Source organism: Glycine soja, chromosome 6, assembly GCF_004193775.1.
Source record: "Glycine soja cultivar W05 chromosome 6, ASM419377v2, whole genome shotgun sequence".
NCBI classification, from domain to species: domain Eukaryota; kingdom Viridiplantae; phylum Streptophyta; class Magnoliopsida; order Fabales; family Fabaceae; genus Glycine; species Glycine soja.
The window spans coordinates 4122972-4149649 of record NC_041007.1 but is presented as its reverse complement, the minus strand read 5'-3'; the positions used below and the strand labels follow the sequence as shown (position 1 = coordinate 4149649).

Here is a 26678-nt window from a genome sequence, read left to right as displayed (position 1 = left end):
AAAAAAAACACTTCTATCTTTGTTGCTAGAAGTATTTTTTTTTTTCCATCCATGCCACTACTATATTATCTTCTTTATCATCATGACAACTACTATATATCACTACCAGCTTATCATCACAAGAATCAATTTCTTCTCAAACCAAACCCATGACTACTCTTAATTAAAGATATAAAAATAAGTTGAACATTAAATGATTAATTCAGTTAAAATTATTTTTTTTAATTAATTTAGTTTTCAAACAATTTTCTTATACATATACAATTCTACATAATGAAATTAAAATTGAATTTAAAATCATAATTCTATATATTTTTTCATCTCTTTGCATAATATAAAGATAATTTTAATTTGGAAACATTTCAGAAATTCAAACTAAAATTTTAAGCTATAACTTCAGTAAATTCATTGTCCAGAGACTCGAAACATATTGTAAGACAAGAAAAATTATGAGCGGAGGAGGAATATTTTGGTTCTTGATTATTATATAGAAGATGCGATCAAAGAAGATATTAATAATTGTGTAAATTACATAAAGATAAACCTTATCAACAGTGCATACAAATGTTGTGCACAATGGTAAAACAAATGCAGACACCAGGATTTCAAAAGGAGACAATTCAGGTTTGACTGGGCTTACTACAGAGCAATGAGTGGGTTTGACTGGGCTTAACCAATTTTCCATATATCTACATCGAGAACCCTTATTTAATTGATAAATATTAGTAGATACGATAGTAATTAACAGAACAAAGTATTCGAGAAAGCACAAATTCCTTTATTTATTTCTTCCTTCAGGGTTCGGGTTCCATATTAGCAATAATGCAGCATTCAAATAACCATATAACACAGATGACAAGCTAATGCCACATACAAGATAATCCAGATCCAGATGTCTCAATTACAATAGTCCTGCTCCCATCACTGAGAATTCAGCCTCTGAAAATCCACCAACTGGTAAAGATCACCTCGCCTTTGCTTAGTTACAGGCAGATTTGTCCTGAATAATGTTATGAAAGCAATTAATACGATTATTATGACGCTCAATCAAAAGCAAAACATGCGAATAAAAGAAAACCTTCTCTGCTCCAATATTGAATAATCAATTTCTGCTATGATGATTGCCTCCTCATGTTCTGTAGTAGCCAGAACTTCTCCAAACTACCACATTGATATATTCCACAGTAAGTACTGACAATTAAAGATATTTCCCTTTCTATTTGTTAATAAAACTCAAAATATTATACCGACTTCCATAATCAGCCCATTTTAAATGGTTCTACTCGAGGAAAGCTGTTTATAAAGGATCTACTTACTGGTCCAACAAGAGTGGAGTGGCCCCAAGCCACATAACCAGATCCAGTATCCCGGGCAGGTGAACAGGTAGCCACATATAACTGTCAGAAGAGAATTTTGGTAAGCATCCACTAATCTCGTCAGAGCTTAAAAATTTGCAATTCACACAATGATTAATAATATGGTTGCCTGGTCAGAATATAGAGAAACCCCTAACCATACCCTGCTTTAATCACTGATTGATCACACAATCAACTGCATCAATCTAATAGAACTAGATCAGAGATGAGAAGAAAAAAATGGAAAATTTATTCAAATCAACCCCACTTTGTAGCTCTGTAGCGGATGGATATGAAAAATTACTGAAAACAGAATATATAACTCAGGTATTCAAGAGACCTGGACTCTCCAACTAACTCTCTCCCTTTCCTACTTATTTCAGCTTCCTCCTTATTAGAAATTACTGTCTACTGGACAGTTCTCTTCCTTATTTATTCTGCCCTCCATTACAATTATTTGCCCACTAAATAGTTACCAGTGTTTTACATCCTGGATAGCAGCATCCCCAAAAACGCAATAGTGAGATAGCCTCAATTTTGAATTTTTTTTATATAATTTATATAATGTATAGCATAGGAATGTAAGGTAGCACATGCTTTCAAGAACTTATCACACATCTACTGTAAATTCCTTGTGGGGTTGGGGGGTTTGATTTCTCATTCACAGTGCAGTTATCTATCAATTCAAAGCTACTGTTACAAGCCTATTATAAGGTTCATCCCTCAAGAACTACACTAAATAAATAATAAATAAATAAAAATGATTAAATGATTTCAAATTTTACATACGTTTAAATTAAAATGTTAGTGTACATGCATTAAAAGCCACATAACTTCGAAGGGGGCATTACCTGATTATCTGTAGCCCTGCATGTAAAGAAGCAAAACACAGATTAGCAATGGAATGTTGATTAGTATTTACTGCTCAATCATAAATATTTTATAAAAGTTAAAACAAAAAAAGGTTTGCAGGGCCAAAAGGTAAGGAAGAGCCAGAAGAAAGAAATGGAAGCAAAACAAGAAGGTAACCTTAATGTATATTCTAACTTTTCGTATGATCACTAGTTTCTTGTAATTTCTAGAACCAAGGTTATATTTGTCAATAAACTCCTATAACAAATGATAAATATAGTTCAGAAAAACTATCAGTCAAATTTAGTGGATGTAATTAGTGCAAACCCATTAAACAATCAAGTTTATTGAGGTTGTTTCCCAACAGTAACAGGCATGCAAATTATTGTCTTCAATATGTTTTCAAAGATTGAAAACACGATGTTATTTGATTTTAATCCCTATTTAAATTTTTTTCATGATTAGTCCTAGATTTAACAAAAAATAGTGCGGCTTTAGTTCCTCACTGGTCACTAGAGACTAAAAGTGCACAGTATTTATAATTTTTAAAGACTAAAAATGAATAAAATTTAATAAGTACTAATTTCAAATATCGTTTTAAGGGATAAAAAATATATTGCTGTTACTGGAAACTTACAAGACTAGATAGGGTTATAAAATTTAAACAAAACACTAGTACAACATGTGTTGCAGGTTGTTGAATGTTTCATTAAGTTGTACCCATTATACCTTGCCCTCTGCAATAACTCCCAATGTAATGGTCCAGTTGTCATGTTAAATGCCCCAGGGTAGCAGAGTAAGTGAGCACCTGAAGTCAAAAACTGACTGATACCATAAGTTTGCCAAAGCTTAGAAAAAGAAATAATAATTATAGTAATAGTTGTGTGAATTTGAAAACAAATCAACACACAACTGGATAATTAATCTCAAGTGAACCTTCCGGATTACAGCCTATACAAAAAAGAGAAATAATTGACAGATAGCGCATAATATAGGGACTGAAATATCATACCAAGAAATATGGATTTGAAATTTCTTTTAGTATATCCCTGAAATAAGAAATACACAGGCAATCTCTCTTCCACCCCCAAAAAATCAAAATTGCTATTCTATGATGCTAATGGCACTTAGGAGGGGTGGATAAAACACTTTGGAGAACTCAAATCATAGTCAACAAATCAAACGTAGAGCAAGATCAATTGTTTCCAAGCATATTACTGGAATCAGACAAACCTCTAGCAGCATATATCATTGCTAGTTCTGGAAATCGAATGTCATAACAGATGCCTATGCCAATGCGTCCAACCTCTGCATGAATCAACTCATTATTTCAATTTGTTTACCCAGACAGAATTTTCATTGCAAGAAAAAAATAATCACAAATAGCAAAAATTTAAATCACTCTTGTGACATGGTAGTTAAAAAACATGTTTATAAATAAAGAATAATTGTATGGGAAGCCTACATTACAAGGTTGCTTTCTTTTTTCTTCAGTTTCATTTGGGTAAAACTTGACTACAAGCATAATTAGTTAAAAAAGCGCACACATTATCCTCTCCTTCTGTAATAATGTCATAATTTCTTAATGATTATTTTCTCTTTCGTATCCCACACTCACATATATGCACAAACATGAGAAGCCAGAAATACATAAAAACATGTAATCTGAACCAGTGATATAATTAACAAAATTTCCCCTCATAGAGGCATACAATCTCAAATTGTTCATAAGATACCCTGGCATTTAAGTTCAAGAAGAACCACGGAAAAGTATAAGAAGTCAATCATTTTAGAGCTTTATCCAATCTTACAAGGCTACAACCATAATAACTTTCATTTCCTTTCGTCACCATACACCTCTGCAGCCGGCCAACATTAGCATCAGCTTGAAACTTGAAACTTTAAACATACATTTCTCATTTACATGACAGCAAACATGATCGCAGAACAAAAGACTGCATCAGTACTAAAACAGATAGAACTGAAGTGAATGAGTTTGAATGCGGGATCAAAGAACATGTTTAGACCTGTGTCCACAATTGTCGGAGTCTCCCCAGCAGTAAGAGTTTTTGATTCAATAAAAGTAATCTTCCCAGGGATGTCAATATCAAAAAGATGTATCTGTATTAAAGCAAGCCAATATACCAGAAATTACAGAAAATCAATCAAGATTCCGTTGAATTACGAAATTCAGCGTACAAGTTATTGGGAGGAGTGGTACCTTGCGGTGCTTGGCTAGTAGGTTTCCGTCGGTGCCAAAGACGCAGCAAGTGTTGTACAAGAGACCTCCAGAGCGTTCTGGAATGGAACCACCAACTATGGTGATTTTCAAGAGACGAGAGAGTTCAGATAGCATGGCAGTGGAAGGAGAAGCACCAGCGTCAATATCCTCAGCGTAGACAGGAAAACTATCGTTGGAATAAGGACTGTTCCAAATTTCCTGACAAGACAAAACAAAACAAGTTGGCACTCCTGACTTTAAGTGTGATCCTAAAAAGAAGGAAAAGGGACTGACGGGCAAAAGAACAAGCTGGGCGCCCTTTGATGCAGCATCCTGAATGGCGGTGCGAGCGTGGGCGATGTTGCTGTCTTTGTCGGGGCTGACGGAGAGTTGACAGAGGCCAATTTTGAAGTTGGAGAGAGGGGGAGGGGGCAAGGGAATGGCGGGAGGGGCGCGTGCTCGTTCGGAGTTGACGGATGTGGCAGACATGATTGGATTTCGAGAGTGGTGGATTCGGCGGTGGCGGGGGTGGGATGGACAAAGAAAGGGGGGGAAGAAGGAGTTGGAAGTGGGAGAATGGCGGCTGAGAGTGAAAGATTTCAAGTTAAGCAGTGCGGATGCTTTCATTTCTGATTCCGGAAATCTAAACCCTTCGCTTTGATTTCAGCTCATCGGAACCTACCAATTCACACGGATCGGGTCCCGCTTTTACCTTACCGGGTTAGCGGGTCTTCGTTTCTCTAACACACTATCTTCGGTAAAAAGGACCAAAATAAATAAAAGAGACTAGAAAAAAGTATGAAAAATCAAGTTTGTTTGATTAGGACGAAAAAGAGTAAAAAAAAAAATTAAATAATTAATAAAATAAAAAATAAACATTTATAAAATTCATACTGTACCTCAACCAAAAAAGTTATTTTTTTTTATGAAAACCTTTTTCTTTTTTTAAAAAAATTAACAGACATATAATTAATTATGACTAAGGCATAATTGATTATATATATGTCTTTGAGTGATTTGAGCGGTGTCTTCCATTTGACTATTAGTGTTGCAACGGTTAAACTGGACGTAAGTGACTCTACCGTAAAGAGTATCTGCCGCAGAGGAAAATTGAAAAGATGGCCCCAAAGAAAGGTTCAAAGCTTCCTGCAACAATCTCCTTTAATTTCGTTTTGCTAGCTATTTGATTTTGCTTTATCATGAAGCTTAGAACTCAAGATGAAATTCGAAGACTTCAGCAAGAAATAATTGAGAATTGTGGTGGAATTACCCCAACCGGAATACCAATGCTCCAATTCGATGAAGAATGATGGACAGAGGAGACTATAAACTCTGTTATTCGCATTAAGTTCCCCTTTATTTCGTACGAATGAGTCTGATTGTAAGTGTTGCTTTGTGGCGGGTTATTAGATTTTTTTAGATCATTTTGTTGTTTAGTGTTGGTTAATAATTGTAATTTTTTTTTATTCCTAAGTGAAGTTATTTGACGTCATTATGATGAGTTGCGAAACAAAGGTTTAATTTTATTTATTTTTTAATAAAAATAACTTCTTGGTACCTTTTATTCGCTTGTACCTAAATTTGCAAATGTTACATGAGAGTCATGCATAATGGCTGTTTAAAGTTATGCATTCAGAAAATTTTAGAACTAATGCTGTTGCAGGCTAAAGCTGCCATCTTTTTATTTACACTTGGTTTGCATTTCAAATAATTTCTTACCTATTAAAAAAGGAAAAAGGAAAAAAGACAACTAATTTCTAAATATAAAATTTGTGCAATGTGTTAAACGTTTTTCTAAATTTGAAGTTAAACTAGAAAGTTGACAAACTTTATCATTTATCAACCATTTATTGAAAATATAATCTTTTGGAGTATTTTGGTTGAATTCTTCCTGGATTTTACACTGGCGAATTTATATTATTATATTATATTGCAATTGGCTAGTCTTCTGAAGGGGTATGCATGTCTACATTTAGTTTCCTGATTATGCTTGAAAATAAATGCACTTGTTTAGTTGTTTTCACTTTTCAAGCTAAACAAGAGAGTTTCATAAACTAACTTTTCCTCTGTCTCTTGTTACGTACAAGTGCTTATTTGATATGCGCAAAAAGAAGCAAATAACCTCTTCTATTTTTTTTATACGAATGAGTTATTTACTAAGAAATAAAATATTATCAACAGAGAAATAATTTGCCGTCGAGAACGTGGAGCCGGCCATGTATAGCTTGTGTGGCATTATTGTAAGACTCTTATCAGAACGTACTATGGACGATATTATATAAGCTAAGGAAGAGAACATGGTAAAAGCATATACAGATATATACTAACAAAATTTTCTTGCAAGCTAGAGGCATTAATCTGTCCATAATATCAAATATTTTGGTGGGTTAACTTGGATCCAGTTTCATGGTCAAATCCTGCTTCATCTATTGGGAGGAGGGCATGGCTACTTCTGATCAAACACTTGTTTGTGTGAAACAAGTGAAGCAAGAGGTGGCGGATGAGTGGGATGAGAGCATGCCATTACCAGGGGATATCATTGAAGGATTTTCTGAGCGCGACGCTGATGATGATTCCTTTTTACCGGTCAAGGCCAGTTCAGAGTTTAGTTCTCAGCTTGGAAAGATTAACCCGCGTGGGGAACTCATATGGATACAGGTTAGAAGAGGTGATAGCTTGATGAAACTTCAAGTACGCATTGTGCAGCAGAAGGGTTCCATACTTCAAAGGTAGTATACTATCCAAGCTGCAACAGATCACAGACATGTAGCGGATTTAGGGGATCTGACATCAGAGCAGTGCAATGAACTACAGGGTACATAATCATACTTTATTGTTCATCAAATAGTCATCTGTGTTAGGTAATATTTGAAAGTTGGAACCATGTAGGATTACATATGAAGTAGCAATTTTAAATGATTGAGATAGAATTCAACACTAACACACATATCATAAGGGTGATTATTTATTCGTATACATGCTTAATATATATACTCTTTAAATTTAATTAGAATACATTGATGATGATGTAAATATTTTTTCCACTGTCATATAATGCTATATAACTGATTTTTTTTTACATAATAATTACTTTAGAAGTTATATTTTAGTAAACCTTCATTTTCATTCATGAAAGATATAGGGACTGACAATTTGGTCTTTGAAAATATTTTAGAGGTAAAATAGTTATTGAATTTTTTTCGTTGGACTTGTTAGTCTTTCCAAGCACTAATTTGTAAGTAATATATAACTTTGAAGGACTAATTAAGCTAAATGCATAATTGGTTTGGGAATTAAATTGTTTATAATTATGTACTGTATAAAACTAATTTGCCAATATAATTGAATGAAACTGACTGACGGAAGGATTAATATGGAGAAAAGAAAAACCTTTCGAAGAGTATTTTGCCTCAAGTTTTTTCATGAACTAAATTGTCAATGCATAACGGGGTTTACTAAGTTATATTTAGTGTGTTTTTTAATTAGTTATAGTGTTAGACACTCTAATTAGTGTATAAAAAATAAACTCATTCTTTAACAAGCTGAGAAGGATATTTTACTATTTGAAAATTTGCAATATAACTGTGACAACAATCAAACATTTTGAGCTCTCTCAAGTTTGCAGAAATAAGCATCAGAGTGAACAAGCGGGGGAGAGAATTCCGCAGAAGTGGGATCAAATATGACTGGAAGATGAAAATAGGCACCTATCTGTCTGACCAATGTTGTTCAGTAATAAGCTCCATTCTATTTATGCCTCTAATTAGTGAGTACCGCATCGATACTACCACAACTAGGTGCATGGCATGGTTTAGTGCAGCAATTTCCTCTGGGGTCCCTCTTGTTTTTGTCAATATCCAAACAGAACAAATTCCCTCCACGGTAAAACACTTTTTCTTCAGATTTCTTAGTTCTTTATTTCATAAGTGTTTTTCTCATGTTAATGGATCAATCTTCTAACGTAGGAGGAGACTCATTTCTTGAAAAGGGAAATAGCTACTAGCAAGCAAAAAATCAACAATGCTAACCAAATAATGCATGGTATAAGGTTATGGTTTCTACCTGGACTAGCAGAAATTTCAGTTGTGTTAATCCCTCAACCTGTCGAAGCGCGCTTTGGCATGGAAATTAAACGAACTAAAGAGGTGTGTAATGCTAATTAACACTCCTCATTCCTCATCAAGTATTTTATAGCAATTATGTGTAGAACATGTTTTAAGAACTTGTTAGGCTATGTTTGGAGCCTTGTTCATTATGTGCCAGCACATATCCCCATACGAATCCAACAATTGTCTGCAAAAGACACCTCCCTGATCCTTTTCAAAACTCGATTTTGAGGACCCTCAAGGACAACTCAAACATCCACTTATTGAACAACCACAATGGCAAGAACTTAGATTTTGTGTTTTGTGTTACTGCAGAGCTTTGTGTACATATATTCAGTGATGAGGGGATCGCCGGCTGATCGTGCTGGGGTGAGAGAAATGTATGAAGAGTCAAGTGCAAATGGGTTCCTTTTGGTGATATCAAGGTTGCAATGCAAGAGCATAATGCCAACGAGTGCTTGTTCTGCTGGCCTTGTGCATTGCTGTGACCAATCTGAAATGAAGGACATTCTCACTTCAGCTATAGACCAATATGAGACGATTCAGCTGCATGTCATGGCCTGGCCGAACCAAACTCGTCCTTCTCCAATTCCTGATGTTGGTGGTTTTGCGGCCCTGCTACATCCAAAAAGAGATTCATCATTATGATTCATGACCTTACAGCAAACAAGTACAATTAGACAGTGCCTCTATCTCAAAATCAGAGTTATGAACCTGAATCTTAAAATTAAAATTCATTCTTTGTGCCATCAACTCTATGCAATGTTTGGTTTATGACATATTTGAATTTGTTTAATTTTGTTAAAAATATTATTGCAAATATCAAATAAATTGATATTTAGGGCATTAAGTGCCCCCATATTTAGTGTTCTAGTGAGCAGGATCAAATAAATTCATCCAATCTCGTAAGTAATAAGTTAGGTGTTCAAGTAGACAACGTAGTATGATAGAGAGAGATCTAAGATCAAATGGGAAGTTTGAATTTTTTTAGATGTCTCAAAATATAGGACTCCTAGCGTGAAATAAAAAGTTGATACCAAATAGCAAAGTGAAAGACATATTTGGAGCGAAACAAAACAGTGGCAAATTAGTTTGCTGTGAATGGCCACTCAGCCATTCAGGAAAGCCATAGCCAAACCTTCTTCTTCATCTACACCTCCAATTCCAAACCTTTCCCTCGTAACCTACATCACCTCAATCCTTCAAAACCTAAATCCCCAAAGCCCATATTACTCACCCCGCTAACAGTTCTCATCTCACCACACCCCAAACTTGGTTATCAACGTTATCAAGAACCAGAACATTCCCCACCATGCCCTTCACTTCTTCAACTGGGCCTCCAACCACAACCATTACTCCTACACACCCTTCTGCTACGCTGCCATCTCCGACCTCCTGATCTCCCACTCCCTCTTCGCCACTCCAACAGACTCTCTAACAACCTCGTTAGCATGTTCATCAACGCTCTCGGCCACTGCGGCAACATCAGGGGCGCCATTCACTAGTTCCACAAAGCCAATACCTACACAAAGGATGCTGTGTGTATTCCTGCAACACCATATTGGGTGTCCTCGTGAGGGCTAACTGTGTCAACATTGCTAAGGCCATCTATGATCAGGTTCTCGCAGAAGCTGTATTGGAACCTGATGTTTACACTTATATTACCATGATTTGTGGATTATGCAAAGTGGGTATGATCAAGAGTGCACGCAAGGTGTTCGAGGAAATGCCCTGCGAACCCAACATGGTTACTTACAACACGTTGATCCACGGGTTTTGTAAGAAAGGTGATATGGAGGGTGCCACGAGGGTTTTTGACAGACTGGTTGAGAGTAAGAGTTGCAAGCCGGATGTGGTGAGTTTTGCCACTTTGATTGAAGGGTATTCGAAGAGAGGTGATTTCCGAGATGCACTCGAGTGCTTGAAGGAAATGATGGAAGGTGTTCCCTGAATGTTGTGACCTACAATGCTTTGATTGAAGGTCTTGTTTGAGCGGTGAAGCGGACGAGGCCAGGAAGATGATGAGTAGGATGCGGTTGAATGGTTTGAAAGACGACGTTGCCATAAACACTAGCTTGTTGAAGGTGTTTTTCATTGTGGGGAAGTTTGATGAGACTGTTGAGCATTTGAGGGAAATGGTTAGTCACAGGATGAAGCCAGATGTGAAAGCGTATGGGGTTGTCGTCAATGAGTATTGCAAGATTAGAAAACCAAGCGAAGCAGTGTTGCTTCTGAGGGAAATGGTGGTGAGGGGTGTTAAGCCAAGTATGTCTTGCAATATTTATAACATAACTAAAGAGATGGGTATATGAATTTAGTCCATTGACTGGGAATTGAATCTTACACTCCTATAAGTGTATCTTGCACCCCCCCCTCCCATTTTGTTTAAAATTATCCTATTGCCCTTAATGAATTGGCACCACCTTCTTCAACCCACCCGCGAGGGGTGCCTCCCGCGACGTCTCCCTCCTGCGAAGGCTGCTCCTTTTGTCCTTCATCTCGAAGCCACGCATCCTCATTCCTTTCCTCCATTGTCATCGAAGGTAAGCTTCTTCCTTTTTGGTGTGGGTTTGGGTTCCAATGCGATTGGGGTTGGTTTCTAGGGGGTTAAGGTTGGGTTTTGGTGGGGGTGGTTTTTGATGTGAATGGGGTTGCATTCTAGAGTTCCCATTTTGTAACCAAAAAATGTTTATGGAATAACCTTTCTGTAAGCAAAAAAGGTTTCTAAAATGATATTTCCATAAGCAAAAAAACCTTTCAGAATGAGCTTTCCATAAGAAAAAAAAGCTTATAGAATAGCCTTTTCATAAGCCAAAAAAACCTCCAGAATGACTGTCCTGGGAGTACTTTAGCTTAAGGAACGATTATTCCAGAACTAGATTTGTAAATCCAGAACATCCTTTCCAGCAGTGTATTTTATATAGTTCGGAAAGGGAGTTCCGAAAATCAATATTGGACTTACGAAAAGCTCATTCCGGAAGCAACGACTGCAATCCATAATAGCCTTTTTGGAAGTGTATTTTGCACCTTCTGGAAAATATGATTTTGACTTGCGGAAGAACCATTCCAAAGGCAAAAAACATAATTCGGAATGAAGCGTTGGAGAAGAAGAAAAGAACTGGAAAATGGCTCTAGACTTGCGCTATGAGAAGAAAAGAAGAACGAGAATGGGTTGAAGTTGCGACTACAATAGAAAGAAGAGAAACTAAGAAGATAAAAGGGGTAAAAAATAAGAGTTGCACCATACATTTAGGGAGATACAAAATTCAATTGCCCATAAATAATTTGTTTAACTCGCAGGTTAGGATCAACCAAAATGTCAATTCATTTAAATGTGGGTTATCAATTTTTAATTTGTAATGTTTGATCCGCAGGTTAATAGTCTAGTTTGTGTATTAATTTTTTTTAAATATTAATTATTATTTCATAGTTTTATAATATTTTTTTACTGAAAGTTTAATACTATTATTAACTTAAATATATTTTATGTGTGATTAGCATTATTAAGTATTTGAATAATTACTTCGTGGTAATTAGTATATATTGACCACGTATTTAAATATATATTTGATGTAAATTTATTTTTATGCTTTATTTGGTGTTTAAGTAATATAATGAAACTTCCAAAAAAAGTAATGTTACGAAGCTTTCTTTAAAATTTCATTACTGCATATATTGTTTCCTGTTCATTTTTCACTAATCTCAATTCCTATAAAAAAATCAAGTTTTCAATATTTCTTTGTTTTATGTTTTTTAAGCTTTTCATTTTTTATATTATTTTATTATTGGGCCACGGATCAATCCATTAGCCCGTGGACTGGACTTAGTCGGCAGACATCCATCAGGCAAAAACTTGGTACCTTGCATAAACAAGTTTTATATGTCAATAATTTTAAAGTAAAAAATAAAATTATTATTTTCATTGTTATTAAAGCATGAAATATGAATATGATAGTACAAAAAATTCAATTAGTTGATATATATACATAAATATACAACAATATTTTCACAATAAAATAGATATATATATATTAGAAAAGTAATTGTTTGTATTTTTAGGGTATATGATTTTAACATTTTCTCTTATATATATATATATATACATATATATATATATATATATTATAATTTAAATTCAACAAATTAACTATTTTATCTATTAAGAGTGAAATATTATAATTATTTGATTATTTAATATTACTAAATTATTTTTGCAGCTCAAAAAGCTATAGAAAATTAATATAAAAATTAATACTTAATAATTAATATTTCATCAAGGCTTTTTATAAATTTTATTTTAGGTCCCAATATTTTTAGACACGGTCTTGTGAGTCTCATGGTGAGGTAGTAACGACGAAAACATGAGCAAAGGAAAAGAAATAGGTTGGGATGAAATGACACTTTTGCTCAAGAATATGCACCTTTATCTTTGAACCATTATGTTTGAATAATTTTGCTGAGAATGCAATTTTTGTCTCTTATTTTTTATATTTATAATTTTATTTTTTTATTTTTTTAATTGAGATATTTCGTCTTTTATTTTTAAAAAATTTACAATTTTAGTCTTTGTGTTCAATTTTAAATGTTAGATTTGTATACTTTATAAATGTTGATTTATATGTATCTATTTATTATTCATATGACAAATATTTTTTTTAAAAAATTAATTGCTAACAAGCTTAATTTATTAAAAGAAAATAAATGTAACTCTTCTTGAAGTCTAAAATTAGAAAAAGAGACCAAAATTGTAAATTTTTTAAAAATTGAAGGATAAAATATCTTAGTTAAAAAATAAGAGGACTAAAATTGTAGATTTTTTAAAAATAAAAGATAAAATATCTCAATTAAAAAATAAGAAGATAAAATTTACATTTTAACCAATAATTTTTTATGTTCAAATAAATGTAACTCTTCTTGAAAAAACTTATAAACTTTATTTTTTACCACAACTTTCTACGAAGTTGTTTATTTATTAGATCCTCTAGTTTTTATTATAATTTTTTTTGACATAATCACACAAATAAATAAAAATAGTTAATTTAATTGATTTTATAAATTGTTTAAAAAAATGTTACTAATAAACCAACTATACTCTTATTAATAATCATTAATTTGGTATGACGGATGTAAAAACATTCAAATTTAAGAGTATTATGCATCATTATCAATAAAGACATAAATACTTAGAGTATTTAACAAGGCAACTAGAATATAAATTAATAGCTTCATAGGAATTATAAAATGTCTTATAAAATGGATCATCATTTTTTTTAATAAATTATGTCTTACACTCCCTCCTTTTCTTTTTATCTGTTTTTTAAGGTTATTAAGTAGAAACCAATAAATGCAATAAATTTTATTGATTTTAAGAAAATAGTTGTGAAGTTTTATATTTTCATCCTTTCTCTTTTCACTACACAATAAAATACATGAATAAATAAATTAAAAATTATAAGATAAGTCAATTTATAATTAATAAAATAATAATTAATATGATCTTAAACTTTATAAGTGACTGATACATAAATAAGAACAAAGATTCTCTGAAAATCTAACCATTAAAGAAGATTAAGGATTGAAGGGAGTATTATATTCTTTTATTAACAAAATTGAGGTGAGTTTAGTATTACAGATTAAACATTATTGATACGTTAATAACTTACACTTTAAATATTTGACCGCAACTATTGATTTTGGTATTTTTATCTTTTTATTACATTTTATCTTTTATTAGAATTAGAATATCTAGATTCTTCTAACATATATAATGATAGAATACAAATAATCCGAAATTAAAATTAAATTATTTAAATAGTATTTAGGTTTGATTCTTGATAAAAAATAATGTTTGATTAAACTTTATTAACCTTCCTGTCTAACTCCATATTGATAAAAAAAAAAAATTCTTCTAATCAACCGATAAGATAAAAAATAATTTCTAATATTGAATATATTTCTTTTGATCGTTTTATTTATTTTTTGTAATGAATATGGAATGTATTTTAAATTTTTAAAACATTAAATACTTTTACTTTATGAAGTACTAGTAAGAAGATTTGTAAGAAAACTTATAAGAGATACATTATTGCTCTATTTGTTATATTTACATTTCTCCTCTCTTTTAAAATTTATTTTTTGAACGTTTTATTTCTATTGCGTAATAAATATGATATGTATTTTAAATTTTTAAAGCATTAGATACTTTTACTTATGAAGTAGTAAGAAGTTTGTAAGAAAATTTACAAGAGATATGTTATTGCTCTGTTTTTCTGGAAGATTATTGCTCTATTTGTTATATTTACATTTCTCTCTTTTTTATATATATATTTTTAGGTGTCTGTTTTTCTATTAAAAAAAGTAGATTTAAACTATAATTGGGAAATCTAATCATTATTTTTCTTATTATTAATGAAAATTTGAAGAGGAACCTTTTCATAAAAACAATAAAATATCATTTTTTAGAAAAAATATTTTTTAAGGAGGATTTAAAAAAAGTGAATCTGAAAAAAATCAGATTTTAGATTTTTTTTTCCAAAAAAGGTTCATCGAAAAAAAAAATGAAATATAGTAGAATATAATATCCTGGAGTACAATAAAATAAAATGTTTTCCTTTTCCGTTACACCAGAGTCGTATTCGTTTTGAAGTGTCTCTCTAGATTCAAATTTACGAACCGTTATAACTGGCACTGGTGCCTCTTAGTCCCCTATATATATATATATATATATATAATTCCCATGCATATGTCTGTTTCACAGTTTGTGTCCTTGTTTCCAGTTACCAACGAACGAATCGTGTCTGAAACATTCCCCGTAGCGGCGGCGCTGTCTCTTTGGCGCGGCCGCTACCACCACCACTGCACCACACCACACACACATTTTCCATTTTCCCCGCCAAACCAACAAGGCTTTTGTTTATGATTAAATGGGTGATGACGACGACAATAACAACAACTCCTCCCGGTTTGTTCCATACACGTGTCGAGATCCATTTGTCAGTCCACTTCTCGATAACTTTTTTATCGAACCGGACCCTGCACTTGTCTATTTATTACCCGAACCGAACCTACAAAATGATGAACAGCAGTCCCTGCAGGGTGGTCATGTTTCCTCCACGGGTTCAACGATCCAAGATCAATCCCAGCAGCATTTTTGCAATGACAATTTTACCATTGGTGGAGGAGGAGTTCCTAACTACCAAGTAGCGGGGTCTTCCAAGAACAAGCGTACATATCCCTTCACTGATGTGGATATTGAACATCAATCCTTCAGGTATGACCTTAAAGCGGGTCCATCCAATCTGAATCAGTCTGAAAGTGGGATTATGGGTTCTCGTAATTGGCCTCCTATACCAAGGCCATTCTTTTGCACTTGCTGCCAAGTTCTAAGACAGACAATTCACACCAATGGTACGTAATTAAGTTTTAATTTTAATAATATCCTCCGAGACATAAGATGTGTTGAATGGTGTAGGGAGAAGGAAATGAGAGAAAAATCATGTGTTCGGACAAAAAAAATTAACACTTAATAATTAATATTTGGCAATAAATAAATAAAAATTTGAATTATGTGGCTACATATGGATAATTAATGAATGCCCGCAATTCTATTGCTACCGGGTTTATTTTGTTTCTCGTTTTTTATTTTCTTTAAATTTAATATATATATATATATATATATATATCGCAGGTAATGATTTTGAGAGACTTGAAATACATGGGAGGATAGGGTTGATCAACCATATAATAATTCAGAATCAGAGTATTACGCCGGGTGATCCTCCATGTGACAATTATCAAATGATTGAGTAAGTTGTAACTATTTCAATTAAGTCTTGTGTTGGTACGACTAGTAATTGCATGCATGCATGCGATCAGTGTCACTCTCGAGCGCTGTTATGTAAAACTAACAAAGTTTCATTGTTATTTTTACATGTGTTTAAGTTTTTTCTTTTCAATCTTTTACTTTTTGTCTGCAATTGCTAACCTTGATTTCGTTTTGCGTGTGAGGGATTATTCTGAGTTTCACCAACGGAACCCCTGCAGAAGTTAAGGGTTTCCTTGAAGATTACATTGCGCAGAAGGATAAATTAGGGTACATTATTGTGGAAGAAGCTTTTTCTGCGTTTTATGAAGCCCTCTGCACCAAATTAGATTGGATTGGAAAACGTACTAATAACGAAGACGATGATTTGATTCCACGTTGGTCTTCATCTCTTTGATTGTCATGTCACGTGTTTTCTCTTCAACCATTTCATTCTTCAATCGTTATATATATATGCTGAGTTTTGAATCGTTATGTTTGTATGTATAGCAAATTTGGAGGAAGAAGAACCTGAGGCTGAGCCTGAGAAAAGAAGGCATAAACGAAGTCGCAAAGATCAGGTTATACTTTTTGTTTTGTTATTTCTTAAGAAGTCTGCATCTCGTGTACTTTTGTTTTAGTCTATTCATTTGAATTCATTTTAAGTTTCTTAACTGATGAGTTGTTTGCTCAGTCCGATAGGATAAATAATATGACATTGAATGATTTGAGTGGCGTGTTCCACATAACTATGAAGGCTGCAAAGGATGTATTAGAAATGTCTGTTACTGTAATTAAGGCAATTTGCCGCAAGTATCGTTTATATAAATGGCCCCAAAGACAGGTTCAGTGCTGCATTAATCTTCTTTAGTTCGTTTTGCTATTTCATTTGTTGTGAATTATTTCTCTCTATCCTTTGTTTGACATCATGTGTCTTGTGACATTTATGTGCTCAGTTGCAACCACTTGCGAGGAGGTTGAAAGTGCTCAAAAGAGCATTAGAATCTTCACAAGATCCAGTGATAATACAGACAACTAACATGGAGGTTCGAAGAATTAAACAAGAAATGACTCAGTTGTGTGGTGGAGTTACCCCAACGGGTATAGAAATTCCTGAAGTTGAAGAGAATAGTGTTTAATTGCTTTGAGAGGGAAACTTGTTCTTTATTTTGTAATAATGCGTTGGATTGTTATGTGTGTTTTTGCGGGTTGTTTTTTATTTTTTAGACTTTGTTTAATTTTTGTTTACCTTCGTTGGATTTTCTCTGTGGTGAGTGAGAGTGTTTGTGTGGGATATATTTGAAATTTCCTTATGTTTGTTTTCTTACCAATCAAGCGAATTGGTACGTCATTTTTGAGTTGAAAGAAAAGTTGGTTTTTTAATAACAACAACGGTATGTACTAGGTATACGTAATTGTAATAATTAAATTCTTAAAATTTCGTAAATATTATAATTCTCAAAATGTTGCTCGTTTATCACACTTCTTAATTTCTCCTTTATTTCTCATTTTTCTTGAAAAAAATCTACAATCTTATTAATGTATATGTAATTTTTTTCTTTCAAAATTATTAAATAACCTGAAAATAATAACTAGGTCGATCACATCCTAAATAACCCACACATGGGGCCAACATCACAATACATATACGTGAAATAAAACTTTTATTTATTTAATAAAAAAATACTTATGGTTAGTCTGTTGACCAATAAAGTTGTACCAGGCTAGACCCATGAGTTTGAAATAAAAACTTGTTATAATTAGGATTGATAAATATCACGTTGTATATTTGATATTTTTCAGCTCAACATTGGTCCAACTATGATTTACCGTCAAACTGACACTCCCTATTCTCTCCATGCAATATGCTGGAAAGTCACTTCAAAGTTCAATCTGGGAAGTTCTTGATAATTTGAAGACCAATCATAATTCTAGGGTGGAAAGTTAACATGTTTTCCATCATAGGAAAGTTTTTTTAAACCGTTGGATTTTTTATATTCTAATCTGATGGCTAATTCTTTCTTTTTATCCTTTTCTTCTTGTCTTTCCCCAATTACCCTTTTCCTCCTCTTCTCATAAGGAGTACTTCGGGTAAAAAGAAAATAAAAAGAAATATTACAAAGAATCTGAAACATTAATTTAAAAACAGAAAGATCTAATGATCCATAAAAACTTTCCCACCCTAGAACTGGTCTGATTTGAAATAGCAAAGTCTGCCAAAGGGATATCCTCCTATGCCACACCACCATGCATGCAACTACTTGGACGCGTTCTAAGGTGAAGTTCGGAAATTCATGCTACACTCGTGTAGCATTAAAATGATGGGTAGTAGCAGGTTTTCTATCGGAAGAAAAAATAATATATATATATATATATATATATATATATATATATATATATTATTAAAAGTTTATTTTTTTGGGCAATTCTCTCACTGGTTCATGCTCTCAGTTTCTTACTTTCAGATCTGAAACAAGGTCGTGTAACAATATCTCCAGTCCGGCATGTCAGGGAGGTTGAGACCGCCCCAATAGTCCAGCGGCTCAGAGCGTAGAGAAAGGCTTCGAAAACCCCAAGACCTCCTTTGCGGTGGCCCACTTCAACGTCCCCAAGACCTACTAAGGCTTTGAACATAGATGACGAAAGGAATGGACCAAGGGGATTTCATGACATTAGCTATGTTGATGTGTTGTTGTGATTGTTTGTTCCAAATGGGCGTACTACATGATTTTACCATGAAATTCATTTGGTGAAGTGATTAAGGAAGCTAGGGGCTTTTGTTATTTCCGTTTTCTTTATCTACTTTCCTATGAAAGCTATTTGTTTCACGATGATGAAATCAACTGTAGAAGAGCTGGGGCTGGTGGAGATGAGTTGACGAAAAGGAAAAAGAATATTAAAAAAAACATAAGTATTACAAATATACCGGTTAATTCAGTTTTCCTTCTTTAATCCCAGTCTAGTTTTATATTAAATATATCTAACGGCGTTTTTTAATGCTTCACCGGTGTATCTCTTATTTTACTACTTCACCTTAGAACGCCTCAACTACTTCATGCATGATATAGGGTTTACAACTCCCAAACCCGCTTTCATGTATTGTAGGTTGATTTACCTCATGGAATTAATGAAAGCAACCAACAGTAGCCCCCTCCTCCAAAGAGAAGAGATGATCAATATTGTTCTATATATAGCAACTTTAACCATTCATTAATTGTCGTTGATAATAGATAATAGATAATTTTAAGAACTTTTGACATCCACACACTATCTCACCTGTGGTTTTTAATTTGTGATAGTAAATATCAGTCATACAATTGGGCCAACAAATCTCACTTCACATGAATACTCGAAACATGTCAACATTGAATGCCACTTCATCTGAGACTGAGAGCATGTCCAATCTGAATTTCTTGATCTCATTCATGTAAATACTCCTTTTTTTCCCTCATCTTTTGTTATATAATTTTGCATCTTAAAATAATAATTAAACTGTAATAAATAACTACCAAATGGATAAAATATTAAATAAGATACTCTCAATAAATTAGTTGTGTAGTTATTTATTTAAATTCATTTATTTCCTTTTAAAATAAAAATTATTAATTCAATTCAAACTACTTTAATAAACTTGATTAGATTAGATTGAATTTAAGCTACGAGAATTGAATTCATTGTGAAAGATTTAAATAATTTACATAAAATTATAAATTTTAATTTTAATATCATCATTGTATAATAAATAATTTGAATTTAAATCTATAGCTAAATTATGAATTACATCATAAATAATAAATTGATAGAATTAGGTTAAATGGATTTGTTTTCTTTAATGGGGGCATTAAGTATCTTTGAGATTCTGGCTCCTTATATAGGAAAGTTTTAGTGAAAAGTTTAATTAAAAAATATTTTCAGGAATGTTTTAGTGAAAAGTTTAATTAAAAAGTTTTAGTGAAAAGATAAACAATCATTCATGGAAAGTTATAATCATTCGTAATTATATAACATCTTATATATATATATATTGATAAGGAGATATAATCCTTCAAATAGATAGATCCTTTCATGAAGGATTATATCTTTTATACTCACATCTTGTTATGAATAAATACATTTGTTGATAAAAGATCATTATCTTTCATACTTGCATCTTTTATGAATAGATAAACTTTCTTGAAAGAAAACAAAGTACTAGCATACCCATATATACTCATTAATAAACACATCCTTTTACGAAAAAATACAATTTTTCATACTTATATCTTTTCATGAATAGATACACACTTTCACCCAAGAAGCAAACTTTTATACTTACATCGTTAAACACAAATTGTCATTAATTTGAAAATCTCTCACGTGACGTGAGCATGAGAAGATTTGGTATCCCCTAAATTTGTTAAAAAGATGAAACTTCTTTAAAATTTATGAAACTATAGCTATCTAATAGACTTTTCAGTTTCAATTACCATCTTATAGATTTAGAAGCTATAAACTAAATTATAAAGCTTTAAGGTGATTTATTAATCTGTTTGCCAAATATAGTCTTCATTTTCACAACTATGAGCCTATGATTCATGGATTGAGCTGACATTATAGCGAACATGAGATTGAAATCTTTGTATTCAAATATATATTATGGTAATTGGTGTAAGGATATATACACATTTAAGAATTAAGATTGTTACATGAACATTAAAATTTCGATTTGGAGCCCAAAATAATAAGATTGTCACATAATATAGGTAGTGAAAAAGAAAAGGTTGGGATAGAGAATGTTAAATATGAAGGACTGATAATTGCGAAATCTGAGTTAATTTGATAGTCAATTTTGACTAATAATGATAATAGTTTCTCCACTTTATTATTGATTTTAATGAAATAACGAAGAAATCAATATCTTTGTAATTTTTTATTAGCATAAGTCAAAAGAAGAATATTTCAATCACTTTAGAGAAAATTGATGAAAAATCTGAAAGAAAAAGCATTGAAGAAGGATTGGACAACTCGCTCAGCGCGCACTCTTGCTTAGTGGGTAAGTTCAGGCTTAGTGTGTAGTTTCGTTCAGCGTGCAACTCAGGCTTAGTGCGAGAAGGCCCACGAGGAAGCCCAGATGGGCGCTTAGCGCGAAAGCCTGCGCTAAGCACGAGGTCAACATGAAAAGTAAGCACGAGGAGTAGGAAGTAGAACGAAAAAACACCCTGAGTCTTAAAGTTATCCAAAGCCTGAGCCTATCCCTTAGGAGAAACCCTCTTCCTTAGTCATTCCTATTTTTCTTGTTATTAGTCATCCAACCTCTTCTTCCATTAGTCTCTGATGTGTAAAATCTCTCATGGTTATAAGAGGCTAAACCTCTCTTTTGTTGGGAGTCTGGAGGACAAACTCTTGTAATGTAATTCTTTCCTATTATCTATTTAATGCAATTCTATTTTTATTATTATTCTACGTGCTTTTGTGTCATTATGGTATGATCATACATATAATGCTTAGAGGGTAATGCATTGAAAAATAATTATTTTCTAAAGAATTTGGGAAGGATATCTGAATAAATTCATTGCTAGAAATAAATTGACATTTATTTTGTCAAGGAATTTTTGCATCTCTTATTTTAATGTGGTTTGTTATTTTATCTTTACAAAGAAATTTGGGAAAAAATGATAAATAAACAAGGCCCTTCGTGCGAGAAATCAAAGATAGAGTAATTCAGTAGATGCAGGTGGAAACATAAATTTCATCAATTAGAGAAAATATATTATATTACCTTATAAGTAATTTTGACATACTAGACCTTGACATCATCACATTCTGATTTCATCTTTTTACATTAAATTGTTATTTATTTTTTCTTGTTATCTTTCTCTTTTGCCTTATTCTAAATTTCACACGACTAATTCTTTATAAGATGAAATCTACTATATCTTTCTCCTTCTATTTCTTCTCTTTAGTTAATAATTGAATTTGCATCACTTAAGTACAACCAAAATCCATGTGGATTCGACACTTGGACTTCCATTTTAATCTTTACTACTTATAATCAAATTGGTACACTTACCAATAAGTCAACAAGAATTTCTATGAAACTCTAGTTGAAATTAATTCCCTCCTATGGGGATTTTTATTTTAATTTATATACAATGGCCTTGGATTCATTCTCTTTCACGAATATGTCTACATAATAAGACCAAATCCATTGAACCGGATGAATGAGGTGAATTCTGTAACGGGAGACTGGAAAAGCATGGGCAAAATTCAACTCCAATTTGGGCTTTTTACTCATGTGCCGTTGGTTTCACTTCTTCAGCTCCATTGAATTATTTTTCCTGGATTGAGCAGCTCGCAGAATAAATTAAGGTGGCTGGGACGACTGCCATTTGGTCTCGTGGATTAGATAATTAAATAATAGTATATTTTATACAAAATATTATTTTTTAAAAATTACACTTTAAAAATCATACTTTATGGTTCCCTTAAAGAGATATATTTTCTTCAAAGAAACATATCGCTTATATTTTAAATATAATAGCATAAGCTGCAGTTCAAGTATATAGAAGTATTAGGTTTCATGCTTTTGTTTAATTTTTATAATTCTTTATATCTGTCATAAAAGAAGACAATTTTTATGGATGAAACTGATTTCGATGCCAATAACAATATAACATACCCGATTGGATTCGTGTCCATGCTGTATCACCGATATCATATTCTTCGCTTACATAATAATATAAATAAATTATCTTAGGATGTGTTTAGACGATGAAATAGAAAATATAATTTAGAATTTTAATTTTAAAAGAATTAGAATAAGTTCAGAGTCATAAAATTTATATTTGTGTATGCGAAGAATGGGGCAAAAAATTTAAAATTTAAAATTTAACTCCAATTCTATTGTTTAAATATATGATCTAGAATTTGGAAATAAAATTAAATAGAAAAATGTCATTTAAATATTTAATATATTATTTCTTCAATAGTTTAAACATAATAATACAATCATTATCTTAAAATGAAAACCATTCTAATAATTATTACCAAAAATAACTATAATTTTACATATGATTCCACGAGGATCTAAATTTTTTTTTAAAAGACTCTCGGTGAAAAGTAGCGGTGACAAGGCAAGGCAACCACGAGAATTTCTGAAATTTTCCGAAGATTGTGATGGTATGCAAATTGCAAAATGTGACCCTGATTGTCTGGACATGCACGATTAACAGCTAGCTCTTATCCTTGTAAGTTGTAAGTCGTAACCATTGTATTTGTCACTGTCTGTATTCTGCGGTTAAATTTCATGCGGTATTCTGTCCGTTTCCAAAGTTGCAAAATTTCGGTCTCCAAAAATGTGAACCTTTGCAGCAAGAGATCTGGCAGATCAAGTTAAGGGATTGGCCCACAGATTTTGATGCTCAATGGTCCATAGAAATGCCAATGCTAATTCATTGTGAACTTCAGGGTTGACACATGCCAATCCACAGAAAAATAAACAGGTACGATCATTTTTCTTTTAATGTTTTTGGTACAAAAATAGATCGAAAAATGGTTTCTTCATCAGCCCCTAGTTTCAGGAGGCGTATTTCACTGGTCGGTACACCCATGTTTGTTGCTGCCTCTGTTCCGTTTTATTTCTTCATATTTTGCTACCGTACTTTCATATGAGCCTCTTTGACGACCATGACCATTATCAAAATCTGAAATTTTAAAATATATTTTCACTCTTGAAATTTTAAAACAAACTATCGCATCACCCAAAAGTTGCCCAATCAACAAAATTCTCAGCCTCTCAAATCGCAATGACAATGATCCTACTTTACTTTTTTTTTTTTAAATCGATTTCACGTGATGCAAAAATTTAACTATAACTCCCAATATGATCTTACAATAGAGTAATGAGTTTGGGACTTTGGGTAATGTGTAAATATAAAGCAAAGCAAACAATAAAATAAAAGTCCATAACTTGAAGGACAAAAAATTCAATTTTGGGGGTATGACTTTAAAAAACACGACCCTGCAACTCATGTCTCTAGTCTCTAGTACACGTCCTTTACAAGTCGCAAAGTTCAGAGCCCCATTCATCCCAAAACCCAAGGTTCAAAGTAAACTAATAAGGAGCATAGCAATACTTCCATATTCTAAAATCTAAAAGACAAGCCCTATAAAAAATTAGTAAAAATCACAAGTATTGTATTTGGTAAAAGATCTAGACAAAAGATAGAAAAAAACAAGAGTTGTATATACAATCTCAACATCATATTGTATTTGGTGTCAGATGAGGTAGACTAGAGTGCTAGAAATGACAAAGAAAAATCCAAGCAAAGAAACAAGTGATTGATCCTAATTCTTAATTCTTAATCTCCAATTCCTAACAATATTTGAGTGGCTGGCCTATGATGGAGTCAAATCCTCTTGATTCTTGGTAGACATTCTTTTCAAAAACTCATAAGTAGTAATCATAGTTGTGGCAGACATGGACATGGAAGCCCATCTCGGACCCAATCCTCTGTAACAAGCAAGCAACCCACCTTCCTTCACCAAATTCCTCACCGTCTGAACAAAAGTCAAAGGCCTCCTTCTCCCATTCCCCTCTTCAAGATCCAACACCTGCAACCTCGTCTTTATCGTATCAAGCGGCATTGTCACAATCGCAGATACCCCACTTGCCATAACAGCACTCAACCCTTGAACCGCCACCATTGCCTTCGAATCAGGCCTGCTATACTTATTACTATCATTCTTTTCATTTCCCTTTCTACCATTGTTATTTCCCATGTAAGAACCAAAAGCACCCCAAATGAGTCTATGAACCATGGAATAAGAAGTCCACCAAACCGCATTGGAAGGCGCATAAGTCAATATAGAAATCCCAAAGCCTCTATAAAAGCCTATCGCTCCATCAGCACACATAATTTTCCTAAAAGCATCAAACCCATTTCTGTAATTTTCCGAATTGAGATTCGCGAGCACTGTGGTTTTACTCCCGCCACTCCCCTGAACCATGAGCCGCTGACTCACGACATCAATTGGGGTCCACACGAGCTGGGCAGCCATGGCGGAGGTGACGCCCGCGGCGGCGTTGGCCACAGCCACGGCGGTGGTCTCGGAGAAGCCGAATTGGAGGAAGGCGGTGGCGACGTTGCTTTTGGTGATCTCGAGGGAGGCCATGTAGAGCGCACGTGCGGGGATGGTTCCCATGAGGGAGGTTCCGAAGCCCTTGTAGAAGCCGCGGAGGCCCTCGTGGCGGAGAATGGCGCAGGAGATGTTGAGGCAGGAGAAGCGTGAGGAGGAAACTTGCTGACGCGTCTTCAACACGACCATGGGGTAGAGTGCGCACGACACGCCGGAGAATAAGGCGGCGCCGAGGAAGAAGAACTTGGATTTGTCCAGCATGTGCCAGTCGATTTCGGCTGGGATGTGGATTTCGGAACCGGATTCGTCCTCCGCGGTTCCCAAACTCATCTTCGCCACTTTCAGAGTAAGTAGGGTTTGCTTGTTTTTACTAAAAAAAGAAAGAACAACAGGGACAGAATGAAAATAATAAGACAGATGCTTAGTGTGAATGAGAATAAGCGAAGAATAGGTCTTACCAAGGGTGACATAATGATGGTGGTGGTGAGGAGAAAGTGAGAGCGTCGCAGGGAGAGAGAGAGAGAGAGAGAATGGGACAGGGTTATAGTCACGGTTTGGTGGATCAAGGAAATGGACACGTGTCCATTCCTGTCTTGGTCAATTTTCGGTTTTTTGTTATCTTCCTGTTCATAGCAAATCGCTTCATTTAGTAATGTTTATCGCTTCTTTTTTTTTCTTCTTCTCTTTTCGATCAAAAAACAATACTAGTAATAAAATGTTTATTCAACAAGAATTTATTCGTCCAGCTTAATAAAATGTAAATTAGTGAATTACAGAAAAGATATAATTATATTTTAAAACAAAACTTATGCGTTTAAATTATTAATTTTTAAAAATGGTGCTCTTAATAATAACTTTTTATTAATTTTTTTAAGAATTAAGTTGGTTTTTTTCTGGAATAAACCTGAATGAAAGATGTTGATTTATGGTGGATGAAGTTGCTCGGCCACTGATAGGGCTCAAGTGACAGTCTTATTCCGGCATTAGCCAGCCGTGGGTGAGATGTGAATGGACTAAGGACTTATCTTTAATGGCTAGCGCATTTCAATTGCGGACCATGGCTAAGCACCAGCAGCATTGCTGAATGCTGAGGTTTTAGAAATCGGTGATTTGTAAGGAATTTTAATGAACAAAAGTACTAGTATACTAGTACTAATCTAAATAAGTGCTTTGTTTATCACACTAGTATTAATTGTACAAATGCATCTCAAATAGGTATAATTTAA

The 26678-nt window shown here is 33.4% G+C and overlaps 5 protein-coding genes across 5 annotated transcripts; 3 read left to right on the top strand and 2 right to left on the bottom strand.

The window, feature by feature from the left end:
• Positions 1-755: 755 nt before the first annotated feature.
• On the bottom strand, positions 756-5162 carry LOC114414842 (omega-amidase, chloroplastic). Its single transcript, XM_028379279.1, has 9 exons — positions 4723-5162; positions 4429-4647; positions 4235-4328; positions 3441-3515; positions 2937-3015; positions 2207-2222; positions 1317-1397; positions 1079-1161; positions 756-1000 (listed from the first exon to the last, which is right to left on the bottom strand). Exons 1-9 carry the CDS (start codon positions 5053-5055, stop codon positions 922-924), a joined length of 1059 nt encoding a protein of 352 aa, XP_028235080.1. The 5' UTR covers positions 5056-5162; the 3' UTR covers positions 756-921.
• A 2861-nt stretch (positions 5163-8023) lies between these two features.
• On the top strand, positions 8024-9272 carry LOC114414351. Its single transcript, XM_028378614.1, has 3 exons — positions 8024-8310; positions 8394-8573; positions 8850-9272. Exons 1-3 carry the CDS (start codon positions 8122-8124, stop codon positions 9180-9182), a joined length of 702 nt encoding a protein of 233 aa, XP_028234415.1. The 5' UTR covers positions 8024-8121; the 3' UTR covers positions 9183-9272.
• Positions 9273-10278: 1006 nt separating this feature from the next.
• LOC114414154 (pentatricopeptide repeat-containing protein At4g20090-like) lies at positions 10279-15453 on the top strand. Its single transcript, XM_028378487.1, has 3 exons — positions 10279-10415; positions 10516-10799; positions 15311-15453. The coding sequence occupies exons 1-3, from the start codon at positions 10279-10281 to the stop codon at positions 15451-15453; spliced, it is 564 nt and encodes a 187-aa protein (XP_028234288.1).
• A 4-nt stretch (positions 15454-15457) lies between these two features.
• LOC114414152 lies at positions 15458-17474 on the top strand. Its single transcript, XM_028378486.1, has 5 exons — positions 15458-15941; positions 16542-16733; positions 16846-16916; positions 17030-17179; positions 17292-17474. Exons 1-5 carry the CDS (start codon positions 15458-15460, stop codon positions 17472-17474), a joined length of 1080 nt encoding a protein of 359 aa, XP_028234287.1.
• A 6949-nt stretch (positions 17475-24423) lies between these two features.
• LOC114414841 (solute carrier family 25 member 44-like) lies at positions 24424-26076 on the bottom strand. The gene is made up of 2 exons (XM_028379278.1): positions 25911-26076; positions 24424-25822 (listed from the first exon to the last, which is right to left on the bottom strand). Exon 2 carries the CDS (start codon positions 25780-25782, stop codon positions 24712-24714), a length of 1071 nt encoding a protein of 356 aa, XP_028235079.1. The 5' UTR covers positions 25783-25822; positions 25911-26076; the 3' UTR covers positions 24424-24711.
• Between the last annotated feature and the right edge of the window lie 602 nt (positions 26077-26678).